Source organism: Rattus norvegicus, chromosome 8, assembly GCF_036323735.1.
Source record: "Rattus norvegicus strain BN/NHsdMcwi chromosome 8, GRCr8, whole genome shotgun sequence".
Classification (NCBI taxonomy): Eukaryota; Metazoa; Chordata; class Mammalia; order Rodentia; family Muridae; genus Rattus; species Rattus norvegicus.
The window spans coordinates 59948682-59965326 of NC_086026.1; the positions used below are offsets into that span (position 1 = coordinate 59948682).

Genomic DNA, 16645 nt, shown 5'->3' on the forward strand with positions numbered 1-16645 from the left:
GACTCACTATTTTGAGTTCCAGAGGACCATGGGACTCAACCCTGGGCCTCTGAAGAGCAGCCAGAGATCTTCACTGCTGAGCCATCTCCAGCCTAAAAATCTGAGGTGTTTTAAGCATTACATTGTTGCTCAAAAGATTCCTGATTTGGGGGCATTTGGATTTTCCAATGCTTAGGTGTAAATGCTCACCTCATTTTTTTTTAAATCCATAATCTGAAGCATTTTTGGTCCAAGAATTTTGAGTGAGGGATATTGTCTGAACTCAAACCCACATCACAAATAAATCAAAATAGCAGACTTGGCTATATTTTTGACACATACTTAAGTTTGTTTATTTATTTATTTGTTTATTTATTTATTTATTTATTTCCTTTTGTTTCCTGAAAACAGAAATAATAATATCTATTATTATTATTATTATTATTATTATTATTATTATTAGGGTGTTATGGCCAAATAAATTCACACAGGTAGAAAACAATCCACCCTAGAAGCTGCAGTTATGACCACCGCATGAGTGCTCAATCATGATCTGTCTCCAAAGGAAGTGTTCACAGATAGGTTGCCTGTTGCAAATCAGCTTCATCCACACCACAGACCTCTGGGGCACCAAGCAATATCAACAGACCAATAACAAATGTTGGAGAACTTATTCTGTGCAGTTGCCTAGGGTTTGTGGAACCATAAAAGCAAATTACAGTGTATCATTCTCTTCAATAGCTCAGTCTATACCATGGCTAATTGCTAGTCAAGTGAGAGAAATCATAGCAAAGCCATGGACAAACATCATGGGTATAGTGCTATGGAACTTACAACATCAGCCCCCAGAAGTGAGGAGCAAAGCCCTTCCATAAAGGAGGTGAGTCCTTTTGCTGGTGACTTTCTCTTTTGGCCTGAATGCTACTCCCTTTCCTGTGTTTTTTTTCCCGTTCTTGTTCTTGTTCTCTCTCTCTCTCTCTCTCTCTCTCTCTCTCTCTCTCTCTCTCTCTGTGTGTGTGTGTGTGTGTGTGTGTGTGTGTGTGTGTATAAGTGCATGCATGTATTTTGCCTGCATGTATATTTGTGCAGAAGAAAGTATTAGTTCCCTTAGGACTGGAGGAGTTGCCATGTGGATGCTGGGAATTGAACCCAGGTCCTCTGCCAGAGCAGCCTGAGCTCAATGGCTGAGCCAACTCTCCAACCCTCCCACTTCTGTTTCATAATTCAGACAACAGTTCTTCTGGATGCCGTCCTCCCCTCTTCAGACACTAATTCTGCTCTGCCATTCCTGCGCCCCTCTATGTATCCCCTCTGCTTCCCTCCATCAGAAGGACAGTAATAACGCAGACCTCACTCTCTAGACTTTCCAATTACACTGGGAACAATGCAGTGCCCGGCACACAGCGTTTACTGGCCCACACGTGAGTTAACCTGGGGCAAGTACTTTAAGTTTTCCCGACTCCATGTATTCTAAAGAAGGAACAACCTGCTCTAAAGGGCGTTTGGAGAAGAAAGAAGTCAGTTCACGTCTACACTAGCACCAGAGTCCAAGGCCAACTGACCAACAATCTCGATGAGATAGGCCAGGATTACTCCATCTCGGAGATCCTGTCGCAGGTCCTGCACAGGCTTCACGGATGGCCTCTTCTTCAGCTGGGCATTCACCCAGGCCACATAGGCCTGTAGCTGTTGCTGGAAAATAAAAGGTGGAGATAAGGGAAAGATGGCATATCAGTCTCATCCCTAGCCTGACGCTGTAATGCAGCTCCAGATGGTGAGGGACAGGACAAGATCTCTATTGGGAAGCAGAGAAAGTTCTTAAGATATCCTATCAGGTCCAGAGCATGCTCTAAAACCCCTAGCTTTAGGTTAACACCCAGGGATAAACTGACCTCTGACTTACTCAATACTGCAGACACAGAGAGACCAACGTTCCCAGGTCGTCACTCCCACCTCTCGTGCTTTGCTTGCTTATTGAGGCTGAGTCCAGGTCCCCAGTCAGGATTCCGGTTCAGTCACTGCGCCCGTAGCCCACCCTAGTTCCTCATGGACTTTATGCAATGGACCGTGACACTCCTACTCATTGATCTTGTGGAACCAGACACAAACCGCGTCCCGAGCACAGCACCACCTCCCACAGTTGCTTCCCTTAGGACCACCAAGGTTTGGTCACCCCACACTCAATGCAACATTCACCCTCCCGAGGTCATAGCCCTAGGATTGCTACAGAGTTCATTTTGATCTGTGTTTCATATTGACAAAGGATCTGATTGCAGAAGACTGGGGCTGAGAAGGAAAAGGGAACCATAAAGTGAACAGGAGCTCCAGGGACAGAGGGGAGTTTTCCTTTCCTTCATACAAAGTTGGGACTCTGTATTACCAGGAACCAATGAGACTTCCAGGTTGGGACATCTTAGGGTCGCTTCCTAAGTCTTACACAGTCGTACGCCTTCCATTTTCCACTTGACAGAACTTGTACTCCACACAGTTAGCCGTTCAAATCTCAAGCTGCTTTCCGGGGCTCACATTAAGTCTTTAGCTTCTCTGCTGGTTTTTGGACATCGCCATTGGGAGACAGCGCTAAGGCGAGCATCCATCAGCTTCTGACACTAGAGGACCTGCAGTGGCCAGCAGGAATTGGGAGGAGGAAGCTAACATTTCCTGAGAACCTGCTATGAACTAACCACCATTTCTGGTGGTGTGTTCTGATTTTTGTGGTACAGAGGAATTGAACCTAAGGCCTGCTGTGTGTTAGCCAAGTAATCCACCCTTGAGCACTATCTACAGTCCTGTTTCTGGTATTCTAATTTGATTACGAACACAGCAGGCCTGTCTGTTTTGCTTTACGAGGTACTTTGTCTGTGCAATAGAAGAAGACCTTGGGGCATCTGTGATCAACCCCTATTCCTCTATGTCCCTGCCATGCTTCAGCCTGTCCAACCACAGTTCCCCAAATGCAGGACACTTTCTCACCACCGTACCTCCCTCTGCCTGCCAATGCTTTTTAAAGTCTCAACTCAAGCACCACTTTTTCAGAAAACCTTCCCTGACCCTCTCACATACCTTAGACTCAATGAGAACTCTTCAACTCAATGAGAACAATTCAACTGCTTCACCAATAACTTGAGTGCAAGCCACGGGACAGAAAAGCTCTCATACCTCTACACAAGCATAAGAACCCGAGTTTGGGTCCTGAGCACCCACATAAAAAACTGGACACAGTGCGTTGTGCACACTTAAAACCCCAGCACTGGGTGTGAAGACAGGCAAATCACAGGAGCTCACTGGCCACACAGTCTACCAAAACTCCAGGTTCAGTGAGAGAGCTTGTTTGAAAAAATAACAGAGAGTGACCGGAGAAGGCATCCCAACATCAGCCTCTGGCCTACACACACACACACACACACACACACACAGAGGCATGCACACACCCCTGTATACATACACCTATACACACACACAACACTTGCAGACACACACCCCTGTACATACTCCTGCATGCACATATCTGAACAGACAACTGAACACATACACCTATACACACACACCTACACATAACAGAACACCTGCACACAAACACACCTGCACACACATCTGTACATGCACACAACACTTGCGCACACACCATGAACATACAAACACCAGCACACACACCTGCTCACATCCCTGCGCGCGCGCGCGCACGCGCACACACACACACACACACACACACACACACACAAACGCGCCTGCTGAAAGAGGCAAGCTCTGTAAGGGTTTGTACAGGTGCTGAGACAGCATTAGTCAAGCATGAAGGCCAAGAGATTAAGGAGCAAAGGAGGCAAAGCGTGAACTCAATAGGCCTAAGGTGTGAAATATGATCTCTGCAGGGAGTCACGACAGTTCACAGTGATTTGCCTCTTAAGTACCCAGTGCTCACAAATATTTGCTTCCTGAGAGAAACATTTGCCGTGTTTCATCAGGCCCATAGCTAAGTTACTGCAGAAGCCCATTGTGCTGTGACTTTTCAGTAGGGCAAGGTAATTTCTTCTTAAGTAACCGCAGCCTTGTCTTGGATGCAAAACTGACCATGGGTTCCAAACTACTTCTTGGGCACATTAACCCCTGCTGGGGTCTTCCAGCAGACAGGGAGCCCCAGCATGGATGATAGCAGTCACCACCTTTTCAAGTTCTGGAGCAAAAGCTATACCAATTCCCTTAAACACATCTTTCGCTCATTTTTTTCTGATTGATTTAGATGGTCTATCTACGATGAAGACTAAAAACTGGGACTCAGAATAAGGTGAAATAATCCATTCAAGGCTACCCAGATAGTGAAACACGAATATGAGATTCAAATTTAACATCCAGGGCAAAGTTGGAGCTCTTCCCACTCCTAAATTAATGCATCTCTGAGCTGTAAGTGATTCTGGTGAACCTCGAAGGATGCTCTTTAGCTTAAAGTGCCCCTCCCACAGGGGCTTCCCAGGTCCCCTGTGCACTACTCCTCTACACTAAGTGGCTCAGTGTGGTTCAGATCAGCAATAACAGCATCCCGTGGGAATCCACCGGAAAGGCAGTGTCTTGGTGTCTCCCAGCTCTACCAGAACTTGCATTTTAATAGGATCCCCTGATGCCTGTATGTGCACCTGAGTGTGACGAACAGCAACTCACACCACAGGTTCTCTCTCCAGATGCATGGCATGGCCAGGATGAGCTGGGATGCAGCTCAGTGCCAGAGTCCCTGCAGTTCACAGGGATTCTTATGCTTCTGGCCTGAAGGTGCTATAGTGTGATGTCTATAAAGGACAGGTGCAGCTCACTAACTCATTTTTCTGTTTTTTATCCCCTCTCTTCTGTCTTTCCTTCTTCCCTTGTTCCCACCAGACCACACCTTTAGTTCACACTGATGGGTCATTCAAAACCCATAAGGATAATTGTCTTTAATTTAATAACTTTTCATTGTGAAATAATTTCTGACTTATGAAAAGGTAAATGTGGGCTGAGGATATGGTTTCACGGGTGGTCAGTTTGCCTACCAAGCAGAAGGCTCTGGGTTCAATCCCCAGCACTATATAAAGTGGGTGTGGTTATGACGTAATCCCCTTCAGGCAGAAGGATCAGAAGTTTAAAGCCATTAGGTACACAGCATGGTTGAGGCTAGCCTAACTATGACATTCTGTCTTTAAAACAAAAAGGGGTGGGCTGGAGAGATGGCTTAGCGTTTAAGAGCACTGACTGCTCTTCCAGAGGTCCTAAGTTCAATTCCCAGCAATGAACTTAGGTTGCTCACAAGTATCTGTAATGGAATCTGATGCCCTCTTCTGGTGTGTCTGAGGACAGCTACAGTGTACTCATATACATAAAATAAACAAATAAATCTTTAGAAAGCAAAAAAGGTTAACAATAAAAACTGCCCATCTGTACTCTTGCCCAGGTCACTAGAGAACCACCACCCAGTGGTCAAAATACAAAACTGCCCTTGACATAATCTGCAGACTTCCTTTGATTTTCTTTCTTACTTTTTTTTAAGGACCCATGTGAGTCCCTGGATCAAACTGAAGCATAGTGCCACCTCACAGCCCTTTAATTATTTTTTTCTGGTTTTCTCATGATGAAATTCAGGTTGTAGGTTCTTGGCAAGAAAATTCTACCTTTTGGAAGGCTTTCTAATTTTTATTTATTTATTTTGAAATAGGGTCTCAGAAGGGTCCCAGGCTAGTCTTGAACTTGTGATATAGCCAAGGATGCTGAACAACTGATCCTCCTGCCTCTACCCCCCAAATGCTGGGATTTCAGGCAGGTGCTACAATGCCTGGTTTTTTTTTCTTATTTATTTATTTATTTATTTATTTATTTATTTATTTATTTATTTATTTATTATAAGTACACTGTAGCTGTCTTCAGATACACCAGAAGAGGGCATCAGATCTCTTTACAGATGGTTGTGAGCCACCATGTGGTTGCTGGGAATTGAACTCATGACCTCTGGAAGAGCAGTCGGGTGCTCTTAACCGCTGAGCCATCTCTCCAGCCCACAATGCCTGGTTTTATGTGGCGCTCAAGATCAAACCCCAAGCTCCATGCATACAGGCAATCAGTCTACCCATCAAATATCTCCACCAGAGAATGTATGGCAGACTTCTCACATCCTGACAGACCTAGAAGCAGACAGAAATGATTTTGGGTGACCTGAGCATTCTTTATACATTAAGAATGTCAGTTTAGGGGCTGGGGATTTAGCTCAGTGGTAGAGCGCTTACCTAGGAAGCGCAAGGCCCTGGGTTCGGTCCCCAGCTCCGAAAAAAAGAACCAAAAAAAAAAAAAAAAAAAAAAAGAATGTCAGTTCCAGGCTGGAGAGATGGCTCAGAGGTTAGAGCACTGACCGCTCTTCCAGAGGTTCTGAGTTCAATTCCCAGTAACCACATGGTGGCTCACAGCCATCCGTAATGGGATCCGACGCCCTCTTCTGGTGAGTCTGAGGACAGCCACTGTGTACTTATACATAAATAAGTCTTTAAAAAGGAGGCTGTCGGTTCCTTGTGGGGGCTTCTGTCATCACAGATTCCTCCCTGTTCGCTCATGGGTTATCACTTCAGTTATGATGGAGTGTTAGGAGGTTTTTGTTTTTAATTCTTGTTAAGCCTCTAAATTGTGAGTCATAGTTAGAAAGTCAAGTTAAGAGATAAAAAGAAAAAAAAATCTACCCATTTTCTCTAGACCACGTATGCTTTCATTTTTACTTTTAGATGTTATATTCAGTTGGAGTTTATTCTTATATATGACGTGAAATTTAGCTCTAATTTATCCTTTCACAAACAGTTAACCATTTGTACAAACACAGTCCTTCTTCAGTCCAGTGATTTGAGATGCCACTCTGTCACATTCTACACAACCCTCAAGTTCTCTATTTCTGGGCTTTCTGTTCTTTACTTGGCTACACCTACCCATGCACCAGCAGCAAAATGTGCTATTCAGAGAGTCTATTTATTAAGAGGCAAAGCCTCACTATGTGGCCCAGAGCTAGGGGGAGGAGGGAAGGCCTCCAATTCACTAGGTAGCCTTGGGTGACCACAACCAATTTAGACCATGACCCTCACAAGGGTGGTGAGGGTTGAGCCCTGGGCCTCACATGCCAGGCAAGCATCTGCCAACTGAACCATCTCCCCATCCCCATGCAATCTATGTTAATATTGTCGCGGGCCAATGCTCTCTCCTTGAAATTTTTCTTGCTGTTTTCCTAACTATTCTTGTCTACTTATTTCTCCATAGAAACTTCTGGTACAACTTCCTAAAAATGACCACTGGGCTTTATGTCTTAAAACATGTTCATAGAGGGGTCTACCAACTCTTTTGTGATTTCTTCCTCATTTCAATGGTTCCTTTTTCCATGTTGGTTTCTGATTTTATATATCGTTGCTTTCTCCCCCTTTCTTCTTGATCATGGTAGTGAATGGTCTGTCTTTGAAATTATTATCTTTACTAAAATACATCCATTGCTGAGGAAGGCAATGAGCGGACTGAATGAAGAAGATGGGATCCTAAACAGAAGCATCACCAGGGAGGGGAGGACACACTCCAGAAACAAACCAAAGGCATGTCAGGAAGCAGCACGGAAGGAAAGGAAGGCCCAGAAGCGATGCCTGAGGACTGGCTGGCGGGCAGCGCCATCGGGGGCAATGGTGACAAGGAGTGAGCAGCGGGCAAAGCAAACAGTTAAGAGAATGGAGGGCACGAGAAGAGGAGAGGCCAACGGGACACAATTGTGAGGTTCAATAAAATGAGTAGCAGAAACTGGGTTTGAGCACAGGGTCGGGGTTCAAGATGCCAGGCGTAGAGCCAGTGCGAGAGCACTCACCTGTAAACCACCACACTCAGAAGACTCTAAGAGCTGTGTGTTTAAGGCTAGCCTGGGCTACACGGTGAACTTGAGGACAGCCTGGGCGACAGAGTTGAGTCCCTCCCTCTCTCTAAAAGAAGAAAGGTTCCTTGTTGCTGCTGTGGCTGCTGTTGTTGTGGTGGTGAGGTAAGGTCCAGATGTGGTTCTGATGAAGTGCTGTGGAGATGTTGGCTGAAGCAGAAGGTCACTAAAGGAACTGGGAATCCAGATCGTCATTAGGATGGAGCCTGAAGTCCTCCCAAGGGAGGAGGAGGAGACATTAAGATGCTGGGGCTATTTTGTATCACGCCCAGATTCATATAAAAAAATGGATAATCAAGCCTTAGGTTAAGTCAGTGATTTTTAAAAAATTAATACCTGGCATTTGGGATGTCTACTACAAATCACGCTGGTGTAAGTAAGCCAAGTGGACTCTAAGCAGCGTGCTTAAGCTGCACAGATGCGTCGGGCAATTCTTACCCCCAGTGAAGCGTCAGACGGCTCTTCTCCAGCTCTCAGCTCCACCGTTTCATCTAACGTGGCAGAGCTCAGCATCTACACTGGGAGGTCTAGACTCCCTGAGGCCTGAGATAGCCACACTTCTCACTTCAAGGGCAGGAAAGACTTTGTTTCTTTGCTACCAAGCACCTGCTGCCGGCTCTTAAAAACCCTAAAGAACAAAGTCATATTTTGAGGACCAGCACAGCACCCACTTCCCCACCAAGATGCTTATCTTAGAAGGGGCTGTGGTGTGAGCCCAGCACTGCTTGGCTTAGCTGCTTGGTTTTTATGCCAGGTCAGGCCCCTCTGCCCACAGCAGAGGGAACACTATGTGCTTTCTTCAAGAGGCTGTCATTCTGCAAGCCCTGCAGTTGCTTTATTTTCTTCTCCCCCTCCCTTTTGTTTTTTTTTCTTTTTTTGTACTATAGCATTTAGTAAATTATAATTTATAGCCAATCTAGTGGTGGTGCATGCCTTTAATCCCAGCACCTGGGAGGCAGAGGCAAGCAGATCTCTTGTGAGTTCGAGGCCAACCTGGTCTACAGAGTGAGTTCCAGGACAGGCAGGGTTACACAGAGAAGCCCTGTCTCAAAAGAAATATGTAGCTTTTATAAAGCTAGTTGTTGGTTTTGCATTACAGAGTGAAGTATTAAACCCTGGGTCTCAACATACTCAACAAACAAGCACTCTACCCCGAGCTATGCCCTCAGCTCCCCAAACCCAAGGGTTTTTTAAAAAATTGTATTGTCTTTACCTACTTGTGTGTGAATGAGTGTGTGTAGGGAAGTTAGGGTGTGTGAACGTGACAGAGCTTGCATGTGGAGGTCAGAGGACAACTTGGAGGAGTCAGTTCTCTCCTTTTCCCATGTGGGTATAGGCCATCTCGCCAGCCCAGATTTTCAGTTTAGTTAGCATAGCTTTTCATGGTGGGTGTTTTGCCTGCGAGTGTCTCTGTGCACCACCTGAGGGTCTGGTGCCTGCAGAAGTCAGAAGGTGTTGGGTCCCCCGGAACTGAGTAACAGATGGTTGTGAGCCATCTTGTGGGTGCTGGGAATCAAACCTGAGTCCTTTGGAAGAGCAGCCAGAACCCTTAACCATGAGCTGTCTCTCCAGCCCCAGATTTTTTTTTAAAGTAGGTCTTCTCTGGTTAGAACCCAGATGTGGGGTTCAGAGCTTAAACCACACTCTCTTTTTCTTTCTCCCCAAACCTCCCCTCCAATTTACCTTCCTCACTCTTGTACTTGGCTCCTTGGAAAACTAAAAAGATTCATTTTAAGTGTGTGTGTGTGTGTGTGTGTGTGTGTGTGTGAGAGAGAGAGAGAGAGAGAGAGAGAGAGAGAGAGAGACAAAGACACTGAGAGATAGAGAGAAGAAGTGTCCACCGAGTCCAAATGAGGGCATCTGATCTCCTGGAGCTGGGGCGTGTTGGAACAAGTGTGTATTCCCAGAGGTGCTAAAATGAGATGGACCAGGTACGTCCCTGAAGTTCCCTGGCCAGCTAGGCTAGGCCACTTAGCATATCCCAGACTAGTAAGGGAAGTTATTTAAAAAGGTGGAATGCACCTGAGGAATGACACCCGAAGTTATCCAGTAACCTGCACACATACATGAAGTGCACACACACATACACACACACACATTCACTTGCACCCACACTAATACACACAACCTAAGTGATGTGCCAAGCAGGCTGTCCATTTACTAGTGAAAAGCCGTGGTAGAAGGAACGAAGGCACCATGGAGAGGGGCCACAGCTCAGGAGCCTGGCAACCAAAACCTGAGCATTTGCTTTTCTCTAAGTCTGAAACACTGTTGTGGCCCTGCCCTCTCTATGGTTTAATTTTTCAGATTTTCCTAGGAGTGTGTGAGTCAGTGAAATCCACTTCCTAGCTCTTCTTGTTCACACTGGGGTTATGGCACTTGCAGCCAGAGTTTTAACAAAAAGAAAGGCAAGACTGGCAGTTGGTACATCTTGAGTCCACAACAGGACAGAGCCTGGCTTTCTCTTGAGTTTCTCTCTTTAACTTGCTCAGGGGAAACTGTAAAGATGTCAGTATCCAGGGCTGGAGACACAGCTCACAGCCTAAGGACACTTGCTGCTCTTACAGAGAGAGGACCCTGGCTTGGTTTCCAGCTCCTAGGTGTCGGCTCACAGCCAGCTGGAGCTCCAGTTCCAGGATCTGATGCCCACTTCTAGTCTCCACAGGCACCAGGCACTTATGGCATATATTATATTTTATATATTACCTACTACATGTTATATACTATATATGCAGACAAAACATTCATATACGAAAGAACAAATGATTTTTTTTAAGAAGATGTCTGTGTATGGATAATTCCAGAAAGAGAGAGTTTTGATGCTAGCTCTGAGTCAGGCCTCAGAGGAAGGAGAAACAGAGGCAGCAGCAGTCTCTGCTAAGCACAGTTTGAGTCTCCCAAGGCCCATCAATTCCAGTCTCTCTCAGCTTCCTCCAAGATACTCCATGTACCTTATAATCTGAGTCCAAACCCTCAGTGTAGACAGTCCTATTCACATCTTCATCTGGTCAGGGACCCTTGACCTTGGAAGCCATCTTGCTGCCAAATGTAACTTTCCCTCTGTTTTCCTTTAGGATCCACCCTTCCTCCCACACAACTTCATACAGTCTGCCTCTGCCCCTCAAGGCCTCAGATCAAAGCCTGTTTCTACGGAGGATTTGTTTGGTTGGAGCTGCCAAGCAGGGAGTAATTTCCACCCAGTGTTCCTAGTGTACAAACCTCAGGACTGGCTGGGCCTGTGACTCCCTGCTGGCCACCTGGAGAGCGGCAAGCTAGAGACAGTGCAGAAGGAGCTAAATGGCGGCAAGAGGAAATTAGTTTAACAGTGACGTCAACTCCCTGTTTAGAACTCACACCCCAGCAGCAGAAGTTAGAAAGACAGCCACATGAAGTTCCTCAAATACAAAGCCTCGGTTAAGTTATAACGGGACTAAATTCAGTACAGAGAAGAAAAAAAAAACCCTGCAATACTGTACTTCTTTTTTTTTATTTATTTAGGTGGATTTTTGTTTTGTTTTGTTTTTGAGAGACGGTTTCTCTGTGTAGCCCTGGCTGTCCTAGGAACTCACTCTGTAGACCAGGCTGGGTTTTTTTTTTTTTGGGGGGGGGGTTCTTTTTTTTCCGGAGCTGGGGACCGAACCCAGGGCCTTGCGCTTCCTAGGCAAGCGCTCTACCACTGAGCTAAATCCCCAACCCCACCAGGCTGGTTTTGAACTCAGAGATCCACCTGCCTCTCCCTTCCTAGAACTGGGACTAAAGGTGTGAGCCACCACCATCCAGTTCTTTTCTATTAATTCTTTTGGTTCTTTGCTGAGCCTATGTTCTTCGTTCATTGTACTTGATGGCCAGTTGGGTCAAAATAAAAGTACCATTAAAATTTCTTCTTCCTCACATGGGCAAGGCCATTCACAGCAATGCCCAGCTTTGTGACCCAAGGATCATATAAAAAAAGAAGAACTAAAGTTTTTCAGAATGATACCATTTCATAAACTTATCCTAATATTTCCATCAATTAGAAGCTCCATAAACAGTCTCCGTTCCTTCATGAATACATGTTACGAGGTTAGTGCTCAATAAATGCATGAGAATGAACCAATTCACCTATTCACAATCAATCAATCTGTAGTCTAAGGGTGTCTCTTAGTTTAGAAACAGAACCTCTGGCCCACCCTGAGCGCTTTGGTACTGGACTCACCCCCTTAGCAACTGTGGCTGATGAAGGCTATGAGTATGACCACTTTAATAGGGATTAACATAGGGGCTAACACAGGAATGCCTTCAGAAAAGCATAAGTCTGAGCCCTTGGTCTCCACAGCCCAGATGAGGCCCAGCTCCGGCTCCCGCTCCACAGATGAAGTATTACTAGCCCTCAAACTCTCTAAACTCTCTAAACCAGGGAGGCGGGGGGAGGTGGCACCTGGCACACTGTGCCCTATCCCGGCTCCACAGCTGGGTCTGCCCATCACAGGGCACCAGGAACACCAGGCTCCCTGATAGCTTTCAGCCAGGGAGCATCTGTTGAGCTGGCACCAGTGGGGAACAAAGCCAGTGAGCTGGGGTGGGTGGGGGTGAGGAAGTCAGGCTGGGAGGCAGGGGCTTTGTTACAGTAAATACTTAACTGGCATTTAATTTCTGTAGCAAAGCGCTGAGGGATTCATTGTGGAAATGGATGGAAGCTTCTTTTTGGCCCAATACTGCAATGCTCCTCCACGGAAAGCAGGGGGAACTGAAGAGAGATGCTCCCGGCAGCTACTCTGCCTGTCAGTTCTCCTCCTTACTAGGTATCCCCTCTACAGGGAGAGCCTAGACAAAGGCTCACACTTTGTTTCTCAGGGACTACCAAGCAGATGAACTCCCTGCCCCCACTCTTCCTTTTAAAAAACAAAACATTTTGTTTGTTTGTTTGTTTATTTGAGAGGAACTTCGTGTGGGCGGCTGTACACCTGTCATGGTGCATGTGTAGAGATCAGAGGACAATTTACAGAGCTCAGTTCTCCCCTTCCACCATGTAGGTTTTAGATAGGTAAGTCAGGTCATCAGGCTTGGTAGCAAATGCCTCTGTCTACTGACTGATCCATCTCACTGCCCTTGCTCCCCCCACTCCCTATTTTTTTCAAACAAGGACTCAAGTGGACCAAGCAACCCTCTGCCTCGACCTGCTGAGTAGCTGGCACTGAAGCACCGTGCTATGGAGGAAGTCACACATACGAGCCGTAGGGTGAGTTTTCAATATATTCCTTTCCTACTTGGAGAAAAGCTGGTCGGTTCACATGGTCAGACAACTGGCTTCCTCCTAACCGAGCTTTTTGTAAGTCCTTCCCTTGGCTTCTGGCCTCTTAGTCATCCACATCCTAACTAGGCAGAAGTTCGCTCTCTCTCACAAGAAGGATGTCTGTTACCACAGAGTTCCCAAGTATGACGCTTTCTTTATCTTCATCGGCTGGTGAGGTCCATTAGGGAACAGACTCTCTTATTTGGCTTCTATTCCCAGAGCCTGGCACAGTGCCTGGTAAACACAGTAATTCAGTGAGCGTCTGGTGAGTGATCGCCTGCACGCGTACATCAGCCAAGCACCGGGAGGAAAATCTGGCCTCAGTGTACACAAAGGTGGATAAACATTGCTTCTTTTCATGGTTTTATTAATTAGAAAGTATCTATATAATCTCCCATAAACATTGCTCCTTTGTGACATTTATGACCTTAAGCCTCCTACTGGGGCTTTTCCAGTAGGTTCTGTCTCTCCCAATAAAATTTTCAGTGGCTGTGTACATTTCCCTCATCTAATGAATGAATAAACAAACGCTGGTTCGCTAAATCATATTATAATCGCAAGTCTATTAAAAATCTCCCAACTCAAACACCAAAGTTTTGAATAAGAAGTTTAGCCCCCAGGAAAAACACTGGCAGAAATTCATATTGTCGATGGCCAATCGGCTTGGACTAGGTGTCGTGGAGCGTGCCTGCAGTTCCAGCACTGGGGAGACAGAGATAGGAGGGTCAGGAATTCAAGGCCATCCTTAGCTGCATATGGGCCAGCCTGGGATACACAAGACACTGTGTCAAAAACAGCAGGGCTAGGGAGATGGGTAAGTTGGTGACGTGCTTGCTATTTAAGCATGAAGACCTGGGTTTAGATGCCCGGCACCTGCATACAAAGCCAGGCACAGTAGCATGCACCTGCAACCTAGCACTGGGGAGGCAGAGACAAGTGGGCTCTCCAGAGCTCGCTGGCCAGACAGGCTAGCTCAGTCAGTGAGCTCCATACTGTCTCAAAAAACAAGGTTGAGGTCAACTGAAGAACACCCCTGACATTTAGGGCCGTATACACACACACACACACACACACACACAGAGAGAGAGAGAGAGAGAGAGAGAGAGAGAGAGAGAGAGAGAGAGAGAAAGAGAGAGAGAGAGAGAGAGAGAGCGCTTGCTTTGAGGCATAAGCAGAATGGAGAAGTAAAGAATTATAGAAAACCCATCATAGTCAAAGTCAGTTTCCAACGACAATAGCCAAAATCTATGGATAACTCACAGTGAAATAACCATATCACCATCGTAGCCAAGGTGAGTTTCCAACAACAGCAGCCATAATCTATGGATAACTCACAGTGGACATTAACCATGTCAGCGCAAGAGACTGCTTTAGCATCACCAGCACGAGTCAATTCCGTGACTTCTTGGCCGGCACGCCAAGGCCAGCTCTCATCTCAGGTGGGAGTGTGTGTGTGTGTGTGTGTGTGTGTGTGTGTGTGTGTGTGTGTGTGTGTGTGTGTCTGAAGAAGATTCTGTCACACACGGTTATATTTAGGCACATATGGAATGAGAAGAGACCAGCAGTAAATAGAGGGAAGCCTTGATTCAAAGGGCAGGGCTTCTCTCTGCTGCTGCTGCTGCTGGCTTTCCTTCTAATTAACCAATTAGGGCCAGATCCCTGCTTCCTGTGGGAGTTTTCTCTGCCGTGGAGAATGAGGTTGCAGCCCTAACCACACAGAACTATAATAAGCCATCTGGGTGATGAAGGATAGCTTCAGATATACTTAGATTATTCCCCGAGAGGTGGCTGAATACATGTGTGGTATTCTTAGCCTCAGTACAAAGACTTTCTCAGAGGGATTAAGTGTTTGCTGACATTATCTTTTAAGTGCCCAGTTATAGTCTTATCACATGACTCTAACAAAAGAGATTGACTATTACTGTGTCTACTAAGAAACCTTGAGTCTGGAAGATCAAACGAGGCTCCTACCAACCATGCCAAGTACTTCCCTCAGACTGCTATTCAGTAGGATGTAATATTTTGCTATTCAGATTACATGTGATGGTATACATATGGGGAATGGAGACAATTTATTCTGCATGTGGATCTATATTAACTAAGGGACCATTCAAGTTTAACCTATTAATGATATTTATATTATTTAGAGGCATAAAATCAAGAGTGCTATTTTCGTTTTCAGAGATCAAATCTACTACGGAAAAAATGTACATTAATTTGCAGAGAGAGCAATTTATGGGATGGGTAGACAATTCCAATATCACAGAGGCAAAGACACATTGCTGAGCTATTCTGAATGGAAGAATTGATTATAAAGTTGTCTGAGTGTTGCTTTAGGAAGACTCCATTACCACCACAGGGGGGAAATACCTTCCACTCTCCTTTCTCCGTGTTTTGGAAGAACTGAATGTTAGGCAGTATTTGTGTACAGAGACAGGGAAATGACAGCCAGGTCACTTTGTTCTTACGTGAGTCTTAGGAGGAAGACTTAGAGATGGAGAAGCAGCAGGAAGTGCAGATGCGGACTTGGCTGTGTGCCAGCTGCCTTCTATTCAGAAGGTAGGTTCTGACGCCAGAGAGCTAGGCCACTGTGGAAAAGGGGAAGAGGCCAGGAGAGGACCAATGAAGGTTTTACCACAACTGGTGAATGAGTAGGATTGACACAGAGAAGGAGCAGAGAAGGCCCAGGGGCAGAGAGTGAGGGAAGATGACTGAGAATCCTGGAGACACTAAAAGAGGTGTGCTTCCTGGCTTTTCTGTGCTCACTTCTGTGTCTGTAGCTCTTTGTTAGCGATTCCCTTACATGTGTTCAGTCAAGAGTGATGGGGGATGAGGAGGCCTGCTGGGCAGGCAGGATACAAGCTCTGCCCTTTAATGAAGGTTGTGACACCCCTCAGCTAAAGGAAAATTCCAGCACAGTTGGTCACACTGGCAGAACATTTCCATTACACTTTTTTTTTTCTGTGTGTGTCAGGAGTAAGGCTGGGGCACAGGGGCCAGAACTGGGGAAGGTTCTAAGGCAGGTCAGAATGTAGGACTTCTTAATTAGAAACAGGGATCAAGGGGGTGGGGAGCCTGTCGTGCAGCTGTAGAAAAAAAAGCCTACATGGAAATTCATGAGAATGGTTGGTTGCCTCTAGGGGAAAGGTTGGGAAGGGGGTGAGAGCCAGTAATGGCACAAAGGCTCATCCATCTTGCCTGTAATGTTAACATTTAAGACAAGAATGGGTTTAGGATGTACCTTAGTGATACGGCCCCTAGTCATGTATGCAAGGCCCTAGTTTCAGTCCCCCAGATACAGGGGTGTTTATATTATCTAACTAAAAAAAAAAGATTCTAAAAATGCAAGGGCTGTCTTAAAGGGTGGAGGAGTGGGGTAGTGGTATGGTAGAGCACTTGGGTAGCATGCCCAAGGACCCCACCACACAAAAAATCTGAAATTTAAGAAATCCAAAGAGAAGGAAGAGGTGAACCGAGGGAAAAGGCAGGAAGCC

General features: G+C 45.9%; 1 protein-coding gene across 8 annotated transcripts in view; it reads right to left on the reverse strand.

Annotated features, from left to right (window-relative positions):
• Positions 1 to 16645, reverse strand: part of Dixdc1 (DIX domain containing 1) — a 73378-nt gene that overhangs the window by 44464 nt on the left and 12269 nt on the right. For 6 of the 8 annotated variants that reach the window (XM_063265745.1, XM_017595731.3, XM_063265744.1 and 3 more), the window contains 1 exon segment: positions 1542 to 1671. The exons of the other annotated variants lie outside the window; for them this stretch is intronic. In XM_063265745.1, coding sequence (XP_063121815.1) covers positions 1542 to 1671 — 130 coding nt within the window. 8 annotated transcript variants of the gene reach the window in all.